The 25000-nt window shown below is 37.1% G+C and overlaps 3 protein-coding genes across 4 annotated transcripts in view; 1 reads left to right on the forward strand and 2 right to left on the reverse strand.

Annotated features, from left to right (window-relative positions):
- bach1b (BTB and CNC homology 1, basic leucine zipper transcription factor 1 b) overlaps window positions 1-25000 on the forward strand; it is a 113437-nt gene that overhangs the window by 13759 nt on the left and 74678 nt on the right. Inside the window, exon 5 of one of the 2 annotated variants that reach the window (XM_061899362.1) lies at window positions 1835-2840. The exons of the other annotated variant lie outside the window; for it this stretch is intronic. Within the exon in view, the coding sequence (XP_061755346.1) occupies window positions 1835-2095 (261 nt within the window). The 3' untranslated portion in view covers window positions 2096-2840. Of the gene's footprint in view, window positions 1-1834; window positions 2841-25000 lie in introns of those variants that run through there. 2 annotated transcript variants of the gene reach the window in all.
- LOC133552049 (thy-1 membrane glycoprotein-like) lies at window positions 3419-15367 on the reverse strand. Its single transcript, XM_061899357.1, has 4 exons — window positions 15086-15367; window positions 14948-14992; window positions 9489-9815; window positions 3419-4210 (listed from the first exon to the last, which is right to left on the reverse strand). Exons 2-4 carry the CDS (start codon window positions 14985-14987, stop codon window positions 4119-4121), a joined length of 459 nt encoding a protein of 152 aa, XP_061755341.1. The 5' UTR covers window positions 14988-14992; window positions 15086-15367; the 3' UTR covers window positions 3419-4118.
- The window catches only part of LOC133552050 (integrin-linked protein kinase-like), a 37809-nt gene continuing 34662 nt past the window's right edge, over window positions 21854-25000 (reverse strand). The window contains exon 13 of the mRNA XM_061899358.1: window positions 21854-22207. Within this exon, the coding sequence (XP_061755342.1) occupies window positions 22058-22207 (150 nt within the window). The 3' untranslated portion in view covers window positions 21854-22057. The remainder of the gene's footprint in view (window positions 22208-25000) is intronic.

The following is a 25000-nucleotide window of genomic DNA, read 5'->3' on the forward strand; positions in this document are numbered from 1 at the left end:
TAATTCATAATAATAGATGCAAAATTGAAAATATTTAATAACAATAATACTACTAATACTAATACAAATTTAAAAAAATAGTAATTACAAAAATAATGACATTCATAACAATAATAATAATAATAACATGCATAACAATACTACTACTACTACAAATAATAACAATGATAATAAGAATATTAATGATGATAATAAATAGTAATAACAACAATACTACTACTTCTACTAACATAAATAATAATAACAATAATAATGATGATGATGATAATAATAATAACAGTCACAATAACCATAAGAACAACAACAACAATAATAATAATAATGCTAATACTACTACTAATAATAATATAAACAATAATAATAAGAACAGTAATGATAACCATAATAACTACAATAATAATAATAACATTAATGATAATAATAACACTCATAATAATGAAAAATAATAATCATAAAACTAATAATAATAATAACAATATGAATAATAATAATAATAATATAATTATAATAATATAGTAATAATAAATGTTGATGATAATAATTATAACACTACTACTAATGATAACAATAACAACAATAATATTAATAATAAATACTATTAACAATAACAAGAATGATGATAACAAAAAAGAGCAATATTGATAACAGTAATAATAATAATACCAATACCCGCAATAATAATAATATAATAATGATAACAATACCAATAATATAATAATAATAATAATAATAACATAAATAACAATAACAACAACAATAGTAATAATAATAATATAATAATAATAACAATACCAATAATATAATAATAATAATAACATAAATAACAATAACAACAACAATAGTAATAATAAATAATGATAATAATAATAACAATAATAATAGTATAGTAATATAAATAATAATAACAATAACAACAATAATAATAATGAAAAATTATAATTTTGATAACACTACTACTAATAATAACAACATGAACAATAATAATAATAATAAATAATAATAACAAAAACAACAACAATGATGATAATGACAAAGAGTAATATCGATAACACTAATAATAATAATAATAACTATACCAATAATAACAGTATAATTATAATAATAATCATCATCATATAAATAATAATAACAATAACAACAATAGTAAAAATAAATAATGATAATGATAATAATAATAATAACAATAGTATAGTAATATAAATAATAATAACAATAACAACAATAATAATAATGAAAAATTATAATAATGATAACCCTACTACTAATAATAACAACATGAACAATAATAATAATAATAAATAATAATAACAAAAACAACAACAATGATGATAATGACAAAGAGTAATATCGATAACACTAATAATAATAATAACTATACCAATAATAACAGTATAATTATAATAATAATCATCATCATATAAATAATAATAACAATAACAACAACAATAGTAAAAATAAATAATGATAATAATAATAATAAAAATAATATAGTAATATAAATAATAATAACAAAAATAATAAGAATCAAAAAATGATGATAATAACACTAATGATAATAACAATACCAATAATGATAATAATAATATAATAATAGTAATAATAAATAATGATAATAATAATGATAACACTAATAATAATGATAACAATAACATTAACAATAATAATAATAATAATAATAGAAAAACAATAATAATAACAATAATGATAATAAAACCAATAATAATAATAACAATATAATAACAATGATAATAATAAAAATAACAATAATAATACTAACAATAATAATAATGATACTAATAATAATAATAATTGAGTATTTGCTGCCATGTTTCAGAAGTGCGAGCGTGACAAGCTTCAGACGGAGAAAACCCACCTGTGCCAACTCCAGCTGACCACGCGTCACAGCGTGGACGTGCTGAGTCAGCGAGTCTGCAGAGACGCACACCTGCAGCCCCAGCAGCTCCAGGTGTTAGCCAGGTACTCTCCCCCCGACTGTCCCCTCGTCCACCTGGACTCCCCCGCCAGGCCCGCACCGTCGGGTCTGGACGGTGCCGCGTCATCGGAGGCCTGCGGGGACGCCACGTCGCTTGGATGACTCTCATGCATTTACTTCTCGCTTTCTGTTCACCGTGGACAATTTAATTCAATGCAGGATTTTTAATACTTTGGAAAAATAAACACAACTCAGGGTCGTTTTTTTGAGGATTTCCAAAGTTGTTTACGACTACACGCTTATGACCTGTGTGAGGTTGCGCCTCTGCCAAAAATCAACTTGTTCATTCATAACCTAAAAGGAATAAATTGCGAACATAAAAATGTTACAAAAACAAAAAATTATAAATAAAATAATATTTATATTATATATTTTTTGAAATTATTTAAATATTCATCATTAATATATAATATTGATTATAATATGAATTTATTATTTGTTTTTTATCATCAATTGTACTATGATCAATAATAGTAACAAATATTGAATAAATAATAAAAGGTTAATATAAAAGTCATAAAAAAGTACTTTTGTGAACTAATGAAGAGTGTTTCGTTGTGTAAATATTCCTATTCAAAGATCGTCATTAGTGTCGGCTGGACTCTCACTAGTTTGTCAAAACGCCAACGAGTCTATGAATAAGACCGCTGTGATGCTGCTGCCCTCTAGCGGCGCCACCCGAGCACTGCAAGGACTTGTCGACCAAAGACGTTTTTTCGATTTTTTTTTCTTCTTTCTTCTCAAGAATTAAAAAAAAAAGATGAAATATGTTTTTTTCTTCATGCAGCGGAAACGTCTTTTTGTCTTTGAGTGACCAATTAAAGCAATAAAAATCATTCAACGTAAATATTTGACTTTTCAAATCTTTATTTGTTTGGAAGAGAGATCATTTTGGCCATGAAACAACTTCATTGGTTTCCATGACAACCGTATAAACAAGTTATTACGTCATATTTGATATTATGGGATATTTTGTGTAGCAAAATGTTGACGAGATGAGTTAATTTGATATTAGATTTTTTTACACGTGAGTGACGGGGAAGAAAAGCAGCAGGCAGACACTTCTGCAGCTCTTTTTACTCGTTACGCGTGAGTGACGGGGGAAAAAATCGGCAGGCTGACACTATAGCAGCTGTTTTTACTTATTTTGCGTGAGTGACGGGGAAAAAAGCGGCAGGCTGACACTCCAGCAGCTGTTGTAATTTGTTGCGCGTGAGTGATGTGGAAGAAAAGCAGCAGGCCGACACTCCAGCAGCTCTTTTTATTTGTTACGCGTGAGTGACGTGTAAAAAAGCGGCAGGCTGACACTATAGCAGCTGTTTTTACTTGTTAGGCGTGAGTGACGTGGAGGAAAAGCGGCAGGCTGACACTCCAGCAGCTGTTGTAATTTGTTGCGTGTGACTGACATGGAAGAAAAGCAGTAGGTTGACACTCCAGCAGCTCTTTTTATTTGTTACGCGTGAGTGACGTGGAAGAAAAGCGGGTGGTGGACACTCCAGCAGCTCTTTTTATTTATTGCAAGTGATTGACATGGAAGAAAAGGAGCACGCCGACACTCCAGCTGCTGTTTTTATTTGTTACGCGTGAGTGACGTGGAAGAAAAGCGGCAGGCAGACAGTAGTTGTTTTCATTTGTTACACGTGAGTGACATGGAAGAAAAGAATTTGGCCGACATTCCAGAAACTCTTTTTATTTGTTACACGTGAGTGACATGGAAGAAAAGCGGCAGGCAGACAGCAGTTGTTTTCATTTGTTACACGTGAGTGACATGGAAGAAAAGAATTTGGCCGACATTCCAGCAACTCTTTTTATTTGTTACACGTGAGTGACGTGGAAGAAAAGGGGCAAGCATACACTCCAGAAGCTGTTTGTATTCGTCACGCATGAGTGACATGGAAGAAAAGCGGCAGGCCGACACTCCAGTAACTCTTTTTATTTGTTACACGTGAGTGACGTGGAAGAAATGCAGCAGGCCGACACTCTAGCGGCTAACTTTACTTGTCACGCGTGAGTGACATGGAAGAAAAGCGGCAGGCTGATGCTACAGCAGCTTTTAGTACTCGTTTTGCGTGAGTGACGTGGAGGAAAAGCAGCAGGCCTACACTCAAGCAGCTCTTTTTATTCGTTAGGCGTGAGCGACGTGGAAGAAAAGCAGCAGGCCAACACTCCAGCAGTTCTTTAGGATCAGACTGACAGCACAACATCGGACAAGTTGATCTGCAAACAAACAACGGTCTTGTCAGAGGATCTTTGTATTTATAAACAGCAGACTGCTCTTACCTTATAGATGATCTTTGACTAGTGTTTTTTTTTGCAGTATTATTCTAAACAAAAGTGTTACTGTCATATAGAGGATCTCTGACTAGCGATTTACATTAGGTGCCTAAAACAGCAGAGTGCTCGTGTCGTATAAAATATCTTTGACAAATGTTTTTTACAGTAGATTTTTCCAACAAAAAGATAGTTCCTGTCATGTAAATGATCTTTGACTAGTGTTTTTGTAGTAGATTCCTAAAATTAGCAGCGTTCCTGTCGTATAGAGGATCTATGACTAATGTTTTGCGACGGTTTTTAAACAGCAAATAATTCCCGTCATATAGAGAGGATCTTTGACTAGTGCTTTGTAGTAGATTTTTTTTAAACAAGATAGTTCCTGTCCTGTAAATGATCTTTGACGGGAGTTTTTTGCAGTAGGTTTTTTAAAGAAGACATTTCCTGTCACGTAGATGATCTATGGTTAGTGTTTTTTGCAGTAGATTTAAAAAAACAACAACAAAAACAATACAGTTCCTGTCATGTAAATGATCTTTGACTAGTGTTTTTGCAGTAGATACTTAAAAACAGCAGAGTTTCCGTCATATAGAGGATCTTTGACTAATGTTTTGCAATGTTTTATAAACAGCAAAGAGTTTCTGTCATATAGAGAGGATCTTTGACTAGAGCTCTGTAGTAGATTTTTTTAAACAAGAAAGTTCTTGTCCTGTAAATGATCTTTGACGGGTGTTTTTTGCAGTAGGTTTTTTAAAGAAGACATTTCCTGTCCTGTAAATGATCTTTGACGAGTGTTTTTTTTGCAGTAGATTAAAAAAAACAACAAAAAAACAATACAGTTCCTGTCATGTAGATTATCTTTGACTAATGTTTTGCAATGTTTTATAAACAGCAAAGAGTTTCTGTCATATAGAAAGGATCTTTGACTAGTGTTTTGCAGTACGTTTTTTAAACATCAAGATAGTTCTGGTTATGTAGATGATCTTTGACTAGTGTTTTTGCTGAAAATATTTTAAACAACAAGATAGTTCCCGTTATGTAGAGGATGGCATATAGAGGATCTTTGATTCGTGTTTTTTTAGCTGTTTTTTTTTAAACAACAGAATGTTGCTGTCAATTAGAGGATCTTTGACTTGTGTTAGATAACTAAAAACAGTAGTGCGCCTGTCATATAGAGGATCTTTGTGTAGTGGTTTTGTAGCATTTATTTTTTGAACAACAGAGAAATCCTGTCAAATAGAGGATCTTTGACTATCATTTTGGCAGGAAATACCTAAAAACAGCAGAGGGCTACTGTCACACAGAGGATCTTTGACTAGTATTAGATACCTCAAAACAGCAGAGTGCTCCTGTTATATAGAATATCTTTGACTGTGTTATATACTTAAAAATGGCAGCGTGCTCCTGTCAAATAGAAGATCTTTGACTGTGTTACATACCTAAAAACGGCAGCGTGCTCCTGTCATATAGAAGATCTTTGACTAGTGTTTTTGGAGCTGTTTTTTTTTAACAACAGAGAGGTGCTGTCAATTATAGGATCTTTGACTAGTGTTAGATAACTAAAAACAGCAGTGCTCCTGTCATATAGAGGATCTTTGTCCATCATTTTGGCAGTGGATATATAAAAACAGTCGAGTGCTCCTGCCAAATAGAAGATCTTTGACTGTAAATTTTGGCGGTAGATTCCTAAATACAGCAGAGTGCTCCTTTTATATAGAGGATCTTTGACTGTGCTGGACACCTTAAAACGGCAGCGTGCTCCTGCCATATAGAGGATCTTTGACTCAAGTTTTTGGAGCTTTTTTTTTAAACAACAGAGAGTTGCTGTCATTTATAGGATCTTTGACTAGTGTTAGATAACTAAAAACAGCAGTGCTCTTGTCATGTAGAGGATCTTTGACTATACATTTTGGTGGTAGATTCCTAAAAACAGCAGAGTGCTCCTTTCATTTAGAGGATCTTTGACTGTACTAGACACCTTAAAAAGGCAGCGAGCTCTTGCCATATAGAGGATCTTTGACTCGTGTTTTTGGAACTGTTTTTTTAACAACAGAGAGTTGCTGTCAATTATAGGATCTTTGACTAGTGTTAGATAACTAAAAACAGCAGTGCTCTTGTCATTTAGAGGATCTTTGACTATAATTTTTGGCGGTATGTTCCTAAACACAGCAGAGTGCTCTTGTCATATAGAGGATCTTTGACTATAATTTTTGGTGGTACATTCTTAAACACAGCAGAGTGCTCCTGTCATATAGAGGATCTTTAACTATACATTTTTGGCAGTAGATTCCTAAACACAGCAGAGTGCTCCTGTCATATCGAGGATCTTTGGCTATAAATGTTTGGCGGTAGATACCCAAACACAGCAGAGTGCTCCTGTCATATAGAGGATCTTTGACTATAATTAATGGCGGTAGATTCCTAAACACAGCAGAGTGCTCCTGTCATATAGAGGATCTTTGACTATAAATTTTGGGCGGTAGTTTTTTAAACACAGCAGAGTGCTCTTGTCATTTAGAGGATCTTTGACTATAATTTGTGGCGGTATGTTCCTAAACACAGCAGAGTGCTCCTGTCATATAGAGGATCTTTGACTATAATTTTTGGCGGTATGTTCCTAAACACAGCAGAGTGCTCTTGTCATATAGAGGATCTTTGACTATAATTTTTGGCGGTAGATTCCTAAAAACAGCAAAATGCTCCTGTCAAATAGAGGATCTTTGACTATACATTTTGGCGGTAGATTCCTAAACACAGCAGAGTGCTCCTTTCATATAGAGGATCTTTGACTATAATTCGTGCTGGTAGATTCCTCAACACAGCAGAGTGCTCTTGTCATATAGAGGATCTTTGGCTATACATTTTTGTCGGTAGATTCCTAAACACAGCAGAGTGCTCCTGTCATATGGAGGATCTTTGGCTATAAATGTTTGGCGGTAGATACCCAAACACAGCAGAGTGCTCTTGTCATATAGAGGATCTTTGACTATAATTTTTGGCGGTAGATTCCTAAACACAGCCCAGTGCTCTTGTCATATAGAGGATCTTTGACTATAATTTTTGGCGGTAGATTCCTAAAAACAGCAAGATGCTCCTGTCAAATAGAGGATCTTTGACTATACATTTTGGCGGTAGATTCCTAAACACAGCAGAGTGCTCCTGTCATATAGAGGATCTTTGACTATAATTTGTGGCGGTACATTCCTAAACACAGCAGAGTGCTCCTGTCATATAGAGGATCTTTGACTATAATTTTTGGCGGTATGTTCCTAAACACAGCAGAGTGCTCTTGTCATATAGAGGATCTTTGACTATAATTTTTGGCGGTAGATTCCTAAAAACAGCAAAATGCTCCTGTCAAATAGAGGATCTTTGACTATACATTTTGGCGGTAGATTCCTAAACACAGCAGAGTGCTCCTTTCATATAGAGGATCTTTGACTATAATTCGTGCTGGTAGATTCCTCAACACAGCAGAGTGCTCTTGTCATATAGAGGATCTTTGGCTATACATTTTTGTCGGTAGATTCCTAAACACAGCAGAGTGCTCCTGTCATATGGAGGATCTTTGGCTATAAATGTTTGGCGGTAGATACCCAAACACAGCAGAGTGCTCTTGTCATATAGAGGATCTTTGACTATAATTTTTGGCGGTAGATTCCTAAACACAGCCCAGTGCTCTTGTCATATAGAGGATCTTTGACTATAATTTTTGGCGGTAGATTCCTAAAAACAGCAAAATGCTCCTGTCAAATAGAGGATCTTTGACTATACATTTTGGCGGTAGATTCCTAAACACAGCAGAGTGCTCCTTTCATATAGAGGATCTTTGACTATAATTCGTGCTGGTAGATTCCTAAACACAGCAGGGTGCTCTTGTCATATAGAGGATCTTTGACTATAATTTTTGGCGGTAGATTCCTAAACACAGCAGAGTGCTCCTTTCTTATAGTGGATCTTTGACTATAATTTGTGCTGGTAGATTCCTAAACACAGCAGAGTGCTCCTGTCATATAGAGGATCTTTGACTATAATTTGTGGTGGTAGATTCCTAAACACAGCAGAGTGCTCTTGTCATATAGAGGATCTTTGACTATAGTTTGTGGTGGTAGATTCCTCAACACAGCAGAGTGCTCTTGTCATATAGAGGATCTTTGGCTATACATTTTTGTCGGTAGATTCCTAAACACAGCAGAGTGCTCCTGTCATATGGAGGATCTTTGGCTATAAATGTTTGGCGGTAGATACCCAAACACAGCAGAGTGCTCTTGTCATATAGAGGATCCTTGACTATAATTTTTGGCGGTAGATTCCTAAACACAGCAGAGTGCTCCTGTCATATAGAGGATCTTTGACTATAATTTTTGGAGGTATGTTCCTAAACACAGCAGAGTGCTCCTGTCATATAGAGGATCTTTGGCTATAAATGTTTGGCGGTAGATACCCAAACACAGCAGAGTGCTCCTGTCATATAGAGGATCTTTGACTATAATTTTTGGCGGTAGATTCCTAAACACAGCAGAGTGCTCCTGTCGTATAGAGGATCTTTGGCTATAAATGTTTGGCAGTAGATACCCAAACACAGCAGAGTGCTCCTGTCATATAGAGGATCTTTGACTATAATTTTTGGCGGTAGATTCCTAAACACAGCAGAGTGCTCCTGTCATATAGAGGATCTTTGGCTATAAATGTTTGGCGGTAGATACCCAAACACAGCAGAGTGCTCCTGTCATATAGAGGATCTTTGACTATAATTTTTGGCGGTAGATTCCTAAACACAGCAGAATGCTCCTGTCAAATAGAGGATCTTTGACTATACATTTTGGCGGTAGATTCCTAAACACAGCAGAGTGCTCCTGTCATATAGAGGATGTTTGACTATAATTTGTGGTGGTAGATTCCTAAACACAGCAGAGTGCTCTTGTCATATAGAGGATCTTTGACTATAGTTTTTGACGGTAGATTCCAAAACACAGCAGAGTGCTCCTGTCATATAGAGGATCTTTGACTGTAATTTTTGGCGGTACATTCCTAAACACAGCAGAGTGCTCCTGTCATATAGAGGATCTTTGACTATAATTTTTGACGGTTGATTCCTAAACACAGCAGAGTGCTCCTGTCATATAGAGGATCTTTGACTATAATTTTTGGCGGTAGATTCCTAAACACAGCAGAGTGCTCCTGTCATATAGAGGATCTTTGGCAGTAAGCGCATCCCCCTCACCTTTCTCCACGGTAACGCTGGCACCCGCGCCGTTTATTTTGCACAAGTACGTGGTGTTGTGCGGCAACTTGTCCGTGAAGCCCTTCAGCCTCATCCTGTAGCCGTGGGGCTCCAACTCCGTCACCTCGCTCTTGCCTCTGAACTGCGACTCGGCCGGCAAACCGGACACGTTGGCGTTGATGAGCGACTCCTTGGAGCCGGAGGACCAGGAGAACTGGTAGCTGCTGATCTGGTTGGTCTTGGCCTTCACCCGGCAGTCCACTCTCAGGTGGTCGTCCTCCTCCATGCACACCTTGATGAACTCGCACCGTGCCGGCGTGAGCAACGCTGGCGGGGAAACACCCACAAAAAAGTTAGTTAACAGTTAGTTTAAAAAAAAAGAAAAAAAACAATATAGTTCCTGTCGTGTAGATTATCTTTGACTAGAGTTTTTGCAGCAGATACCTAAGAACAGCAGACTTTCTGTCATATAGAGGATCTTTGACTAATGTTTTGCAATCTTTTATAAACAGCAAAGTGTTCCTGTCATACAGAGAGGATCTTTAACTAGTGTTTTGAAGTATTTTTTTTTAAACATCAAGATAGTTCCTGTCATGTAGATGATCTTTGAGTAGTGTTTTTGCAGAAAATATTTTAAACAACAAGATAGTTCCTGTTATGTAGAGGATGGTGTATAGAGGATCTTTGATTCGTGTTTTTGGAGCTGTTTTTTTTAAACAACCGAAAGTTCCTATCAATTAGAGGATCTTTGATTGTCATTTTGGCAGTAAATATCGAAAAATAGCAGAGGGCTTTTGTCATATAGAGGATCTTTGGCTATAGTTTTGGCAGTAGATATCTAAATACAGCAGAGAGCTCCTGTCATATATAATATCTTTGGCTCGTGTTTTTGGAGCTGTTTTTTCAATCAACCGAAAGTTGCTGTCAATTAGAGGATCTTTGACTCCTGTTAGATAACTAAAAACAGTAGTGCCCCTGTCATATAGAGGATCTTTGTGTAATGGTTTTGTAGCATTTCTTTTTTGAATAACAGAGAAATCCTGTCAAATAGAGGATCTTTGACTATCATTTTGGCAGGAGATATCCAAACACAGCACAGGGCTCCTGTCACACATAGGATCTTTGACTAGTATTAGATACCTCAAAACAGCAGAGTGCTCCTGTTATATAGAGGATCTTTGACTGTGTTATATACCTAAAAATGGCAGCGTGCCCCTGCGATATAGAGGATCTTTGACTGTGTTAGATATCTAAAATCGGCAGCGTGCTCCTGCCATAGAGAGGATCTTTGACTGTGTTATATTTCTAAAAACGGCAGCGTGCTCCTGCGATATAAAGGATCTTTGATTGTGTTAGATACCTAAAAACGGCAGCGTGCCCCTGCCATAGAGAGGATCTTTGACTGTGTTAGATACCTAAAAACGGCAGCATGCTCCTGCCATAGAGAGGATCTTTGACTCTGTTAGATACCTAAAAACGGCAGCGTGCCCCCTGCCATATAGAGGATCTTTGACTGTGTTACATACCTAAAAATGGCAACGTGCTCCTGCCATGGAGAGGATCTTTGACTCGTGTTTTTGGAGCTGTTTTTTTAACAACAAAGAATTGCTGTCGATTATAGGATCTTTGACTAGTGTTAGATAACTAAAAACAGCAGTGCTCTTGTCAAATAGAGGATCTTTGTCCATCATTTTGGCAGTGGATATATAAAAACTGTCGAGGGCTCCTACCATAGAGAAGATCTTTGACTATAAATTTTTGGGCGGTAGATTCCTAAACACAGCAGAGTGCTCCTGTTATGTAGAGGATCTTTGACTGTGCTAGATACCTGAAAAAAAGTTAGCATTTGTCAAGTACCAAGTTGTGACTCTCAGGTGTTGGCCTGTAAAACTGGCTAAAAAAAGTTAGCATGTACATTTAGCAAGTGACAAGTAAAAGTTAGCACGTTAACAGTTAGCATGTGTCACGTATCCGATTCATATGACTATAGTGTACATGTTTACAAGTAGCTAAATGGTTAGCACGCTAACAGTTAGTATTTTTCAAGTACCAAGTTGTGACTCTCGGCTATAAAATTGGCTAAAAAGTTAGCATGTATATTTAGCGAGTGACAAGTAAAAGTTAGCAAGTTAACCGTTAGCAGATATCACATATCCAATTCATATGACTATAGCGTACATGTTTAAAAATGGCTAAATGGTTAGCAAGCAAACAGTTAGCATTTGTCAAGCACCAAGTTGTGACTCTCGGCTGTAAAATTGGCTAAAAAAGTCTAGCAGGTGATGAGTAAAAGTTAGCGTGTTAACAGTTAGCATGTATCAAGTACCAAGTCATATGACTATTGTGTACATGTTGAAAAGTAGCTAACTGTTAGCATTTGTCAAGTACCAAGTTTGTGACTCTGAGGTGTTCGCCTGTAAATTTGGCTAAAAATAAGATAGCTTGTACATTTAGCAAGTGACAAGTAAAAGTTAGCCTGTTAACAGTTAGCATATATCATGTATCCGATTCATATGACTATAGCATACATGTTTAAAAGTAGCTAAATGGTTAGCAAGCGAACAGTTAGCATTTTTCAAGTACCAAGTTGTGACTCTCGGCTATAAAATTGGCTAAAAAGTTAGCATGTATATTTAGCGAGTGACAAGTAAAAGTTAGCAAGTTAACCGTTAGCAGATATCACATATCCAATTCATATGACTATAGCGTACATGTTTAAAAATGGCTAAATGGTTAGCAAGCAAACAGTTAGCATTTGTCAAGCACCAAGTTGTGACTCTCGGCTGTAAAATTGGCTAAAAAAGTCTAGCAGGTGATGAGTAAAAGTTAGCGTGTTAACAGTTAGCATGTATCAAGTACCAAGTCATATGACTATTGTGTACATGTTGAAAAGTAGCTAACTGTTAGCATTTGTCAAGTACCAAGTTTGTGACTCTGAGGTGTTCGCCTGTAAATTTGGCAAAAAAAAAGATAGCTTGTACATTTAGCAAGTGACAAGTAAAAGTTAGCCTGGTAACAGTTAGCATATATCATGTATCTGATTCATATGACTATAGCATACATGTTTAAAAGTAGCTAAATGGTTAGCAAGCGAACAGTTAGCATTTTTCAAGTACCAAGTTGTGACTCTCGGCTGTAAAATTGGCTAAAAAAGTTAGCATGTACATTTAGCAAGTGACAAGTAAAAGTTAGCCTGTTAACAGTTAGCATATATCATGTATCTGATTCATATGACTATAGCATACATGTTTAAAAGTAGCTAAATGGTTAGCAAGCGAACAGTTAGCATTTTTCAAGTACCAAGTTGTGACTCTCGGCTGTAAAATTGGCTAAAAAAGTTAGCATGTACATTTAGCAAGTGACAAGTAAAAGTTAGCCTGTTAACAGTTAGCATATATCATGTATCTGATTCATATGACTATAGCATACATGTTTAAAAGTAGCTAAATGGTTAGCAAGCGAACAGTTAGCATTTTTCAAGTACCAAGTTGTGACTCTCGGCTGTAAAATTGGCTAAAAAAGTTAGCATGTACATTTAGCAAGTGACAAGTAAAAGTTAGCATGTTAAGAGTTAGCATGTATCAACTACCAATTCATATGACTATAGTGTACATGTTTAAAAGTACCTAAATGCTAGCAAGCTAACTGTTAGCATTTGTCAAATACCAAGTTTGTGACTCTGAGGTGTTTGGTTGTAAAATTATTAGTGCCCAAGGCATGGGTAACTTACACATCTGTGAAGGCACCATTAATACTGAAAGGTACATACAGGTTTTTGGAGCAACATATGTTGTCATCCAAGCAACGTTATCATGGACGCCCCTGCTTATTTCAGCAAGACGATGCTGGAACGCTTGTTGAAAGGAAAGGCCATGTAACACAGTGGTAAAAAGGCCCCAAACATTAAATATCTTGTCTTTGCGGTCTATTCAATTAAATATAACTTGAAAAGGACTTGCAAAAAAAACTCTACTATGCAAAGCCACAACCATTTATCAACAACACCCAGAAACGTCGCCGGCTTCACTGGTCCCGACCTCATCCAAGATGGACTGATGCAAAGTGGAAAAGTGTTCTGTGGTCCGATGAGTCCACATTTCAATTTTTTTTTTGAAAACCGTGGACGTCGTGTCCTACGAACCAAGGAGGAAAAGAACCATCCGGATTGTTCTAGGCACATCTGTGACTTATGGGGGGAGGGGGGTGTATTAGTGCCCAAGGCTTGGGTAACTTACAAATCGTAGAATTTTAAATACACATTTGTATAAAACAAAGTGGCGATTTTGAACGTTTACCTCATAACAAATAGTCCGTAAAATCATCAAAAAGTTCATAGAATCTGGAGAAATCACTGCACGTAAGCCATGATATTACGGACTTTTGATCCCTCAGGCAGTACTGCATCAAAAACCGACATCAGTGTGTAAAGGATATCGCCACATGGGCTCAGGGACACTTCATAAAACCACTGTCAGTAACTACAGCTGGTCGCTACATCTGTAAGTGCAAGTTAAAGCTCTACCATGCAAAGTGAAAGCCATTTATCAACAACATCCAGAAACGTCACTGGCTTCTCTGGGCCCGAGATCATCTAAGATGGACTGATGCAAAGTGGAAAAGTGTTCTGTGGTCTGACGAGTCCACATTTCAAATTGTTTTTGGAAACTGTGGACGTCGTGTCCTCCGGAACAAAGAGGAAAATAACCATCCGAATTGTTGTAGGCGCAAAGTGTAAAAGCCAGCATGTGTGATGGTATGGGGGTGCATTAGTGCCCAAGGCATGGGTAACTTACACGTCTGTGAAGGCACCATTAATGCTGAAAGGTACATACAGGTTTTGGAGCAACATATGTTGTCATCCAAGCAGCGTTATCATGGACGCCCCTGCTTATTTCAGCAAGACCATGCCAAGTCGCGTTTTACAACAGCCTGGCTTCATAGTAAAAGAGTGCAGGTACTTTCCTGGCCAGCCTGCAGTCCAGACCTGTCTCCCATGGAAAATGTGTGAAGCGTAAAATAGGACAGCGGAGACCCCGGACTGTTGAACGACTGAATCTCTACATAAAACAAGAATGGGAAAGAATTCCACTTTCAAAGCTTCAACAATTAGTTTCCTCAGTTCCCAAACGTTTATTGAGTGTTGTTAAAAGAAAAGGTGATGTAACACAGTGGTGAACATGCCCTTTCCCAACTACCTTGGCACATGTTGCAGCCATGAAATTCTAAGTTAATTATTAGTTGCAAAAAAAATAAAGTTTATGAGTTTGAACATCAAATATGTTGTCTTTGTAGCATATTCAACTGAATATGGCTTGAAAAGGATTTGCAAATCATTGTATTCTGTTTATATTTACATCTAACACAATTTCCCAACTCATATGGAAACGGGGTTTGAACAAAATCCTTCAATTTGTATTCATTCGCCCCAAAAAGTTTGGACACTACTTATCGATGCTCACCTGCCAGGACGCCGCACACAACAAACACGGGCGGCAGCATGATGACTTGAGGGACACAACAAGGGTTTATCACAACATATGTCAAATCCAGTGCTTTTTAAAAAATATATTGTTATTTTTTTTAATCAGAAGACTTACCTGAGGTCAGAGCGGGGCGATGATGCTGCAAGTCTCGGTGATGCAGAGCAAAAACACTTCCAAGGACGAGGGGGGCGGGTGGGAGTGGGGGGAGTGATGTCAAATAAAGGACACCTGGTTGTTTATCAATAATATGGCGTTGTTGGCATCCTTTCTTTCATTTTTGACGCATGTAGCTACAGATAGATGGCAAAGAAGAAGAAAAAGAAATGAATTGGCGTAGTTTTCCCAAGTCACGTGACGTGAGCCCGGCTGGTCCTGATGCTGCGTCATCCTGCGGCCTGCACGTGACAATCAGCCACTTATTTTCTTTTTCTTTTGCTGAACGACGACAATAAAGTGATTAATTCATTTAGTTATTTTTATTATTTATTCACAAGGTCAAATGCAGTCAAAATGTGAATTTAAAACATTTAATAGTATTAAAATATTTAATAGTGTTGGCGACTGTTGTGTGTCCCGCCCTATATAAGTCCGTGTGGAACCGGAAGTGGCTGCACAAGTCGAGTTCTGTCGACAATTTAATCAAGTTTAAGATTAACGTTACTAAATCAGACATTGTTATTTTGCTGGGTACACATTTTACATTCTGACGAGTCGAATAATGTTGGGTTAGGGATGTATAAATACGTCTGAAGGAGGGAACACAAAAACGGAAGTGGGATATGAAAATGGCGACGCGTCAAGGAACCATTTGAAGAAGGTAAAAGTTTTACAGTCGTTTTTTTCACTGTAATGGCAACATTTTATTTTCATATGTTGTATGAATTTAGGCGGTATAACAAAGAAGAGAAATCATATAGGAACTCTAAAGTTCCGGAAGTTGTTGTTGTCCTACCGGAAATGTTTGCACAATAACTTTTTTGACAAGACGGACTATTTGGAATGAGGCAAACGTTCAAAATCACCACTTTGTTTCATACAAATGTGTATTTAAAATTCAACGATTTTCTTGGACAAAACTGTTTAGGTTGTGTGACAAAAAAACGCAAACGCAACCGTAAATACGGACTAATATTTAGGATCCTGTTTATTATATATATAATTTTTTGTATTCTATTTTTGTTACTTTGAATACTGGCATTGTTTTGTACTGTTTTTATAATGATTTATAATGTGTTATACTGTTGTTGGACTTATTTTAATGATTGTTCCTCAACTGTTTGTAAACGTTGACATTGATAAATAAATATTTAAAAAAATAATCTTTAGTATCCTACGCTCCTATTGGCTGTCTGCTATTGGCTGTCTCCTATTGGCTGTCTCTTATGAGCTGTCTCCTATTGGCTGTCTCCTCAGATAGGTATACGCCCACTCCGAGGCGCCAAGTTCATACAATGGAATTTTGCTGCAATAATGCATCCATTAAGTTCCGTCGACAATTACTCACACTGAAAATGACCTTACTAAACCAGACACTGTTATTTTGCTGGGTAAACATTGTACATCGTGGCGATTTAACAAATATCGGGTTAGTTACATATAAATGGGTCTGAAGGAGGGACAACAAACACGGAAGTGGGACATGAAAAATGGCGGCGCGTCAACCTCGGGCTTGGACGACAAGGAACTTTTTGAAGAAGGTAAAAGTTTTACAGTCATTTCTTTTCCACTGTAATGGGGATTTTTATTTTATTTCATATGTTATATGTTCATGCTGTGTAACAAAGAAGAGAAATCATATAGGAACCAACATTCCGGAAGTTGTTGTTGTCCTACCGGAAATGTTTCAATCAATCAATGTTTATTTATACAGCCCTAAATCACTAGTGTCTCAAAGGGCTGCACAAACCACAACGACATCCTCGGTAGGCCCACATAATAGCAAGGAAAAAGTCACCGCAGTGGGGATGTAGGTGACAGTGACAATGATGACTATGAGAAACCTTGGAGAGGACTGCATATGTTAGCATGTGAAGTATTTTATACGTAGGCAGTAAAGCCTTAAAATCACATCTTAAGTGCACAGGAAGCCAGTGCAGGCGTAATATGATCAAACTTTCTAGTTCTTGTCAAAAGTCTAGCAGCCGCATTTTGTACCAACTGTAATCTTTTAATGCTAGACATGGGGAGACCCGAAAATAATACGTTACAGTAATCGAAACGAGACGTAACAAACGCATGGATAATGATCTCAGCGTCTTTAGTGGACAGAATGGAGCAAATTTTAGCGATATTACGGAGATGAAAGAAGGCCGTTTTAGTAACGCTTTTAATGTGTGACTCAAAGGAGAGAGTTTGGTGGAAGATAATACCCAGATTCTTTACCGTGTCGCCTTGTTTAATTGTTTGGTTGTCAAATGTAACAAGAAAATGTTGCAATGCTTTAATAACACAAAGCTGCCATGCATGTTGTTTCTTTCTTTAAAAAAAAAAAATGAATCAAGATTAATGTCATTATGAATTATTGACCTATTCGAGGCTTCAATTACGTCACATTAGATATTCCACTTTGAGATATTTTTTGGGGAAAATGTTGCATATTTTGTGTTTTGCCATATAAAAAAATGAGCTGTTTTTTTTTAAAGAAGGGTCTAAAACAAACAAAACATTAACGACAATAAAACTTAAAATTGACGGATATATCTGAAGTTGATCTGGAGATTATTGTGCTAAAAGTAAACAGTATAAATAAAGTATAATTAATTTTTTAACACTTGGATCCACAATTATTTTTGTGTGATTTGTTTTTAAGTGTCATTGCTGTAAAAATAATAATGAATCAAAATCCAAAATTAAGGCTCCGATTATTATATAATCTCAAATATTCCACCCAAAAAGTTATTGGGTGAAAATATTGAATATTTTGTGTTTTTTCAATTTTTTTCCTAATGTTGATTTAGAGATTTAATACTTTGATAATAATACTGAATATTGACACATTTTTAATATTTTTTTTGAACAAAACCCTTTGGGGTCTCCGGGATCATAACTGAGTGGAGGCCTAAATGTATATTTTTTATACATATATTGTATTGGTTTTTAAAATAAAACATATGAAAATGGCCCCCGCTTGTTTTGATTTTTCAGTGTGCGGCCCTCAGTGGAAAAAGTTTGGACACCCCTGCTGTAATGGGAACATTTTATTTTCACATTATGAATTTAGCCGGTATAACAAAGATGAGAAATCATATAGGAACAAAAATTCCGGATGTTGTTGTTGTTTTACCGGAAATGTTTCTACGTGTACTTTTTGACTACTTATTATGCAGTAAACGTTCAAAATAATAAAAAAAAGGTTAAAAAATCGCCACTTTGTTTCATAAACATTTATATTTAAAATTCTACGATTTTCTTAAACAAAATTGTTTAGGTTGTGTGACAAAAAATGCAAATGCCATCATAAATCCGGACTTGTCTTTGGGATCCTTCGCTCCTATTGGCTGTCTTTTTATTGGCTGTGTCTCCTATTGGCTGTGTCTCCTATTGGCTGTGTCTCTGTGTCTCCTATTGGCTGTGTCTCCTATTGGCTGTGTCTCTGTGTCTCCTATTGGCTGTGTCTCCTATTGGCTGTCTTTTTATTGGCTGTCTCCTATTGGCTGTGTCTCCTATTGGCTGTGTCTCCTATTGGCTGTGTCTCCTATTGGCTGTGTCTCCTATTGGCTGTGTCTCCTATTGGCTGTGTCTCCTATTGGCTGTGTCTCCTATTGGCTGTGTCCTATTGGCTGTGTCTCCTATTGGCTGTGTCTCCTATTGGCTGTCTTTTTATTGGCTGTGTCTCCTATTGGCTGTGTCTCCTATTGGCTGTCTCCCCTATTGGCTGTCTCCCCTATTGGCTGTCTCCCCTATTGGCTGTGTCTCCTATTGGCTGTGTCTCCTATTGGCTGTGTCTCCTATTGGCTGTGTCTCCTATTGGCTGCGTCTCCTATTGGCTGTGTCTCCTATTGGCTGTGTCTCCTATTGGCTGTGTCTCCTATTGGCTGTGTCTCCTATTGGCTGTGTCTCCTATTGGCTGTGTCTCCTATTGGCTGTGTCTCCTATTGGCTGTCTCCCCTATTGGCTGTGTCTCCTATTGGCTGTGTCTCCTATTGGCTGCGTCTCCTATTGGCTGCGTCTCCTATTGGCTGCGTCTCCTATTGGCTGCGTCTCCTATTGGCTGCGTCTCCTATTGGCTGTGTCTCCTATTGGCTGTGTCTCCTATTGGCTGTGTCTCCTATTGGCTGTGTCCTATTGGCTGTGTCTCCTATTGGCTGTGTCTCCTATTGGCTGTCTTTTTATTGGCTGTGTCTCCTATTGGCTGTGTCTCCTATTGGCTGTCTCCCCTATTGGCTGTCTCCCCTATTGGCTGTGTCTCCTATTGGCTGCGTCTCCTATTGGCTGCGTCTCCTATTGGCTGCGTCTCCTATTGGCTGCGTCTCCTATTGGCTGTGTCTCCTATTGGCTGTGTCTCCTATTGGCTGTGTCTCCTATTGGCTGTGTCTCCTATTGGCTGTGTCTCCTAATGGCTGTGTCTCCTATTGGCTGTGTCTCCTATTGGCTGTGTCTCCTATTGGCTGTGTCTCCTATTGGCTGTGTCTCCTATTGGCTGCGTCTCCTATTGGCTGCGTCTCCTATTGGCTGCGTCTCCTATTGGCTGCGTCTCCTATTGGCTGCGTCTCCTATTGGCTGCGTCTCCTATTGGCTGTGTCTCCTATTGGCTGTCTTTTTATTGGCTGTGTCTCCTATTGGCTGTGTCTCCTATTGGCTGTCTCCCCTATTGGCTGTGTCTCCTATTGGCTGTGTCTCCTATTGGCTGTCTCCTATTGGCTGTGTCTCCTATTGGCTGTCTTTTTATTGGCTGTGTCTCCTATTGGCTGTGTCTCCTATTGGCTGTGTCTCCTATTGGCTGTGTCTCCTATTGGCTGTGTCTCCTATTGGCTGTCTCCTATTGGCTGTGTCTCCTATTGGCTGTCTTTTTATTGGCTGTGTCTCCTATTGGCTGTGTCTCCTATTGGCTGTGTCTCCTATTGGCTGTGTCTCCTATTGGCTGTGTCTCCTATTGGCTGTCTCCTATTGGCTGTGTCTCCTATTGGCTGTCTTTTTATTGGCTGTGTCTCCTATTGGCTGTCTCCTATTGGCTGTCTTTTTATTGGCTGTCTCCTATTGGCTGTGTCTCCTATTGGCTGTGTCTCCTATTGGCTGTGTCTCCTATTGGCTGTGTCTCCTATTGACTGTGTCTCCTATTGGCTGTGTCTCCTATTGACTGTGTCTCCTATTGGCTGTGTCTCCTATTGGCTGTGTCTCCTATTGGCTGTGTCTCCTATTGGCTGTGTCTCCTAATGGCTGTGTGTCCTATTGGCTGTGTCTCCTATTGGCTGTGTCTCCTATTGGCTGTGTCTCCTATTGGCTGTGTCTCCTATTGGCTGTCTTTTTATTGGCTGTGTCTCCTATTGGCTGTGTCTCCTATTGGCTGTGTCCTATTGGCTGTGTCTCCTATTGGCTGTGTCTCCTATTGGCTGTCTTTTTATTGGCTGTGTCTCCTATTGGCTGTGTCTCCTATTGGCTGTGTCTCCTATTGGCTGTCTCCCCTATTGGCTGTCTCCCCTATTGGCTGTCTCCCCTATTTGCTGTGTCTCCTATTGGCTGTGTCTCCTATTGGCTGTGTCCTCAGATAGGTGTACGCCAGGGGTGTCCAAACTTTTTCCACTGAGGGCCGCACACTGAAAAAAATCAAAGCAATCGAGGGCCATTTTCATATTTTTATTTTAAAAACCGATACAATATACACTTTTTTTTTTTTTAAATTGTTGGGTCTCCCTCAAGTTAGGTCTTAGGGACCCCGAAGGGTTTCAGATTTAAACAGGGTTCAAAATAAGTCATATATTATTGTTTTCATAAAACCCTTGAATCGCTAATTCTACTGAATTATTTATTTTACTTTTTACGAGCTTTTTGTCCAAACCGTAGTTTTTGAGGCAAAATACAAAACAGACAATATTTTTCCCGAAAAGATTTTTAAAGTCAAATATTTAATGTGAAGTTATTGGATCCCTAAATAGGTCAATAATTAATAGCAAAATTGATTAGAATTTTTTTTTTAATATATATTTTTTTTATAGCAAAGACCGTTATTAAATTCCACTAAAATCCTTAGGGATCCAAAAGTGCTCCACTCAAACGGTCATGCTTTTTAAAAAAAAAAAAAATATTTTTCATTCAACACATAAATCTTTATATCATCCATCCATTTCCTACCGCTTATTCCCTTTTGGGTTCGCAGGGGGCGCTGGCGCCTATCCCAGCTACAATCTGGCGGAAGGCGGTGTACACCCTGGACAAGTCGCCCCCTCACCACAGGGCCAACACAGATAGACAGACAACATTCACACACTAGGGACCATTTATATCAGCTTCAGATAATATATATTGTAATTGGTTTAGTATATTTATAATAAGAATCAATAGGATAAGTAGTATTAGTATATAATTAGTATGGAAACCTTTTTTTCTAATTTTCATGTTTTTACGTTTGTTGTATTTATGTCCTTTTTGTCCTTAAATCAATCAATAATTTATAGCAACATTGATTTTTATTCATTATTATTTTTTTAAGAAATTATTGCAAAAATTGTGTTATTAGAGTCAACAATGCAACTTTTTCTGGTTGCATTTGACCAATGTGCTCTTTTATTCCACTTTTTATTGTTTAAAAAAAACATAATTTTTTTTGGTACTTTTAGAATGATGTGCTGCGGGCCGCAAACAGGCCCCCGGGCCACACCTTGGACACCCCTGGTGCACGCCCACTCCGAGGCGCCATATTTGGAAAAAAAAGCACACAGAGAAAAATAAACATAAATATAAAACCTTTATTGCAATGCTGTTTGGTTGCTGGAGTACCAAAAACATATTTATACACACTCATTTTTTGTACAAGTGACTAATTAGTCACTTGAGTTTTCCACAAAAAAAATAAAAAATCAGCGAGGACTTAAATTAGGACGTTATATTTAGCGGGTGGTTAAAGTGAGATTATTTACAGCGGCACAGCGTTTACTTGTCTTGCATTTTCTCCAAGATGGGCACGATCATGTCAAACTTGGGTCTCTTGGCGGCGTCCTCGTTCATGCAGAGCCTCATCAGCTTGCAGATGTGAGGAGAGATCCCCGGCGGGATGGTCGGCCGGAGGCCCTCCAGAGACACCTGAGAGCGGGAGCTATTTTTAGGCATCAGGTCAGTTCAAGTACAGCAGAGCATTCCTGGCATATTGATGATCTTTGTATAGTGTTTTTGTACTGAGTGCTTAAAAACAGCAGAGTGCTCCTGTTATGAAAATGACGTGTGGCGGATCTTTTGATAGTGTTTTTACAGTAAGTGCCCAAAAACAGCAGAGCATTTCTGTCATAGATGATCTTTGACGAGTGCTTTTGCAGTAAGTGCTTAAAAACAGAGTTTCTCTCATATAGATGATCTTTGTTTAGTGTTTTTGCAGCAAGTGCCTAAAAACAGCATCATATTTTTGTTATTAGAGGATCTTTGTATAGTGTTTTTGCACTGAGTGCTTAAAAACAGCAGAGTGCTCCTGTTATGAAAATGACGTGTAGTTGATTTTTTTATAGTGTTTTTACAGTAAGTGCACAAAAACAGCAGAGCATTTCCGTCATAGATGATCTTTGACGAGTGCTTTTGCAGTAAGTGCTTAAAAACAGAGTTTCTCTCATATAGATGATCTTTGTTTAGTGTTTTTGCAGCAAATGCCTAAAAACAGCATAATATTTTTGTTATTAGAGGATCTTTGTATAGTGTTTTTGCAGTAATTGCTTAAAAACAGCAGTGTTTCTGTCATGGGACCACAATGGAAACAAGCTTTTTGGCTTTTAGTGCTATCCATTTGCTTTTTTTAAAGCATTAAATGGTATCAATTCTTTAAGATTTCAACTTTTCAAGCAATCAATATAGAGGATCTTTGTGTAGTGTTTTTGCAGCAAGTGCTTAAAAACATCAGAGCCTTCCTGTCATATAGATGATCTCTATGTAGTGTTTTTGCAGTAAGTGCTTAAAAACAGAGTTTCTGTCATTTAGATGATCTTTGTTTAGTGTTTTTGCAGCAAGTGCCTAAAAACAGCATCATATTTTTGTTATTAGAGGATCTTTGTATAATGTTTTTGCAGTAATTGCTTAAAAAAAGCAGTGTTTCTGTCATGGGACCACAATGGAAACAAACATTTTTGGCTTTTTGTGGTATCCATTTGCTTTTTTTAAAGCATTAAATGGTATCAATTCTTTAAGATTTCAAACTTTTCAATCAATCAATATAAAGGATCTTTGTGTAGTGTTTTTGCAGCAAGTGCTTAAAAACATCAGAGCCTTCCTGTCATATAAATGATCTCTATGTAGTGTTTTTGCAGTAAGTGCTTAAACAGTTTCTGTCATATAGATGATCTTTGTTAAGTGTTTTTACAGTAAGTGCCCAAAAACAGCAGAGCATTTCCGTCATAGATGATCTTTGACGAGTGCTTTTGCAGTAAGTGCTTAAAAACAGAGTTTCTCTCATTTAGATGATCTTTGTTTAGTGTTTTTGCAGCAAGTGCCTAAAAACAGCATCATATTTTTGTTATTAGAGGATCTTTGTATAGTGTTTTTGCAGTAATTGCTTAAAAACAGCAGTGTTTCTGTCATGGGACCACAATGGAAACAAGCTTTTTGGCTTTTAGTGCTATCCATTTGCTTTTTTTAAAGCATTAAATGGTATCAATTCTTTAAGATTTCAACTTTTCAATCAATCAATATAGAGGATCTTTGTGTAGTGTTTTTGCAGCAAGTGCTTAAAAACATCAGAGCCTTCCTGTCATATAGATGATCTCTATGTAGTGTTTTTGCAGTAAGTGCTTAAAAACAGAGTTTCTGTCATTTAGATGATCTTTGTTTAGTGTTTTTGCAGTAAGTGCCTAAAAACAGCATCATATTTTTGTTATTAGAGGATCTTTGTATAGTGTTTTTGCAGTAATTGCTTAAAAACAGCAGTGTTTCTGTCATGGGACCACAATGGAAACAAACCTTTTTGGCTTTTTGTGCCATCCATTTGATTTTTTTAAAGGATTCCATTGATTCCATTCTTTAAGATGTCAAACTTATCAATCAATCAATATCGAGGATCTTTGTATAGTGTTTTTGCTGCAAGTGCCTAAAAACAGCAGAGCGTTCTTGTCATATGGATGATCTCTATATAGTGTTTTTGCAGTAAGTGCTTAAAAACAGAGTTTCTGTCATTTAGATGATCTTTGTATAATGTTTTTACAGTAAGTGCCTAAAAACAGCATAGTGTTTGTCATAGATTAAAAACAGCAGAGTGCTCCTGTTATATAAATGATCTTTGACAAGTGTTTTTTCAGTAGCATTATAAGAACAGCAAAGCATTTATATCAGAGGATCTTTGTATAGTGTTTATGCAGTAATTGCTTAAAAACAGTAGTGTTTCTGTCATATAGAGAATCTTTGTATAGTGTTTTTTTTGCAGCAAGTGCCTAAAAACAGCAAGCGTTTCTGTTGTGTAGAGGATCTTTGTAATTTTTTTTTGGCTTTAAGTGCTTAAAAAAGCAGTGTTTCTGTCATATAGATGATCTTTGTATAGTGTTTTGCAGTAAGTGCCTAAAAACAGCAGATTGTTGTCATAGATTATATTTGTATAGTGTTTGTGCTGTAAGTGCCTAAAAACGGCAGAGGATTCTTGTCATATTTATGATCTTTGTAGTGTTTTTGCACAAAGTGCTTAAAACAGCAGTGCTCTAATTATATAAATGATCTTTGATAAGTGTTGTTTCAGTAGCATTCTAAAAACAGCAGAGAATTCCTGTTGTATAGATGATCTTTGACAATTGTTTTTGCATTAAGTATTTAAAAACAGCAGATCATTCATGTCAAATAGATGATCTTTGGCAAGTGTTTTCTGTAGAGTTCTAAAATCAGCAAAGCATTCCTTTCATATAGATGATCTAT

Source organism: Nerophis ophidion, linkage group LG04 (genome assembly GCF_033978795.1).
Source record: "Nerophis ophidion isolate RoL-2023_Sa linkage group LG04, RoL_Noph_v1.0, whole genome shotgun sequence".
Classification (NCBI taxonomy): domain Eukaryota; kingdom Metazoa; phylum Chordata; class Actinopteri; order Syngnathiformes; family Syngnathidae; genus Nerophis; species Nerophis ophidion.

What these genes read in the sequence shown, in the direction of transcription:
- LOC133552049 (XM_061899357.1), bottom strand. Translation starts at nt 14,987, where the DNA reads ATGCTGCCGCCCGTGTTTGTTGTGTGCGGCGTCCTGGCAG. An exon ending in TGTGTGCGGCGTCCTGGCAG is followed by an intron (nt 9,816 to 14,947) that starts GTGAGCATCGAT and finishes TTTCCCCGCCAG; the next exon opens with CGTTGCTCACGCCGGCACGG. An exon ending in CAGCGTTACCGTGGAGAAAG is followed by an intron (nt 4,211 to 9,488) that starts GTGAGGGGGATG and finishes GTTTGTTTGCAG; the next exon opens with ATCAACTTGTCCGATGTTGT.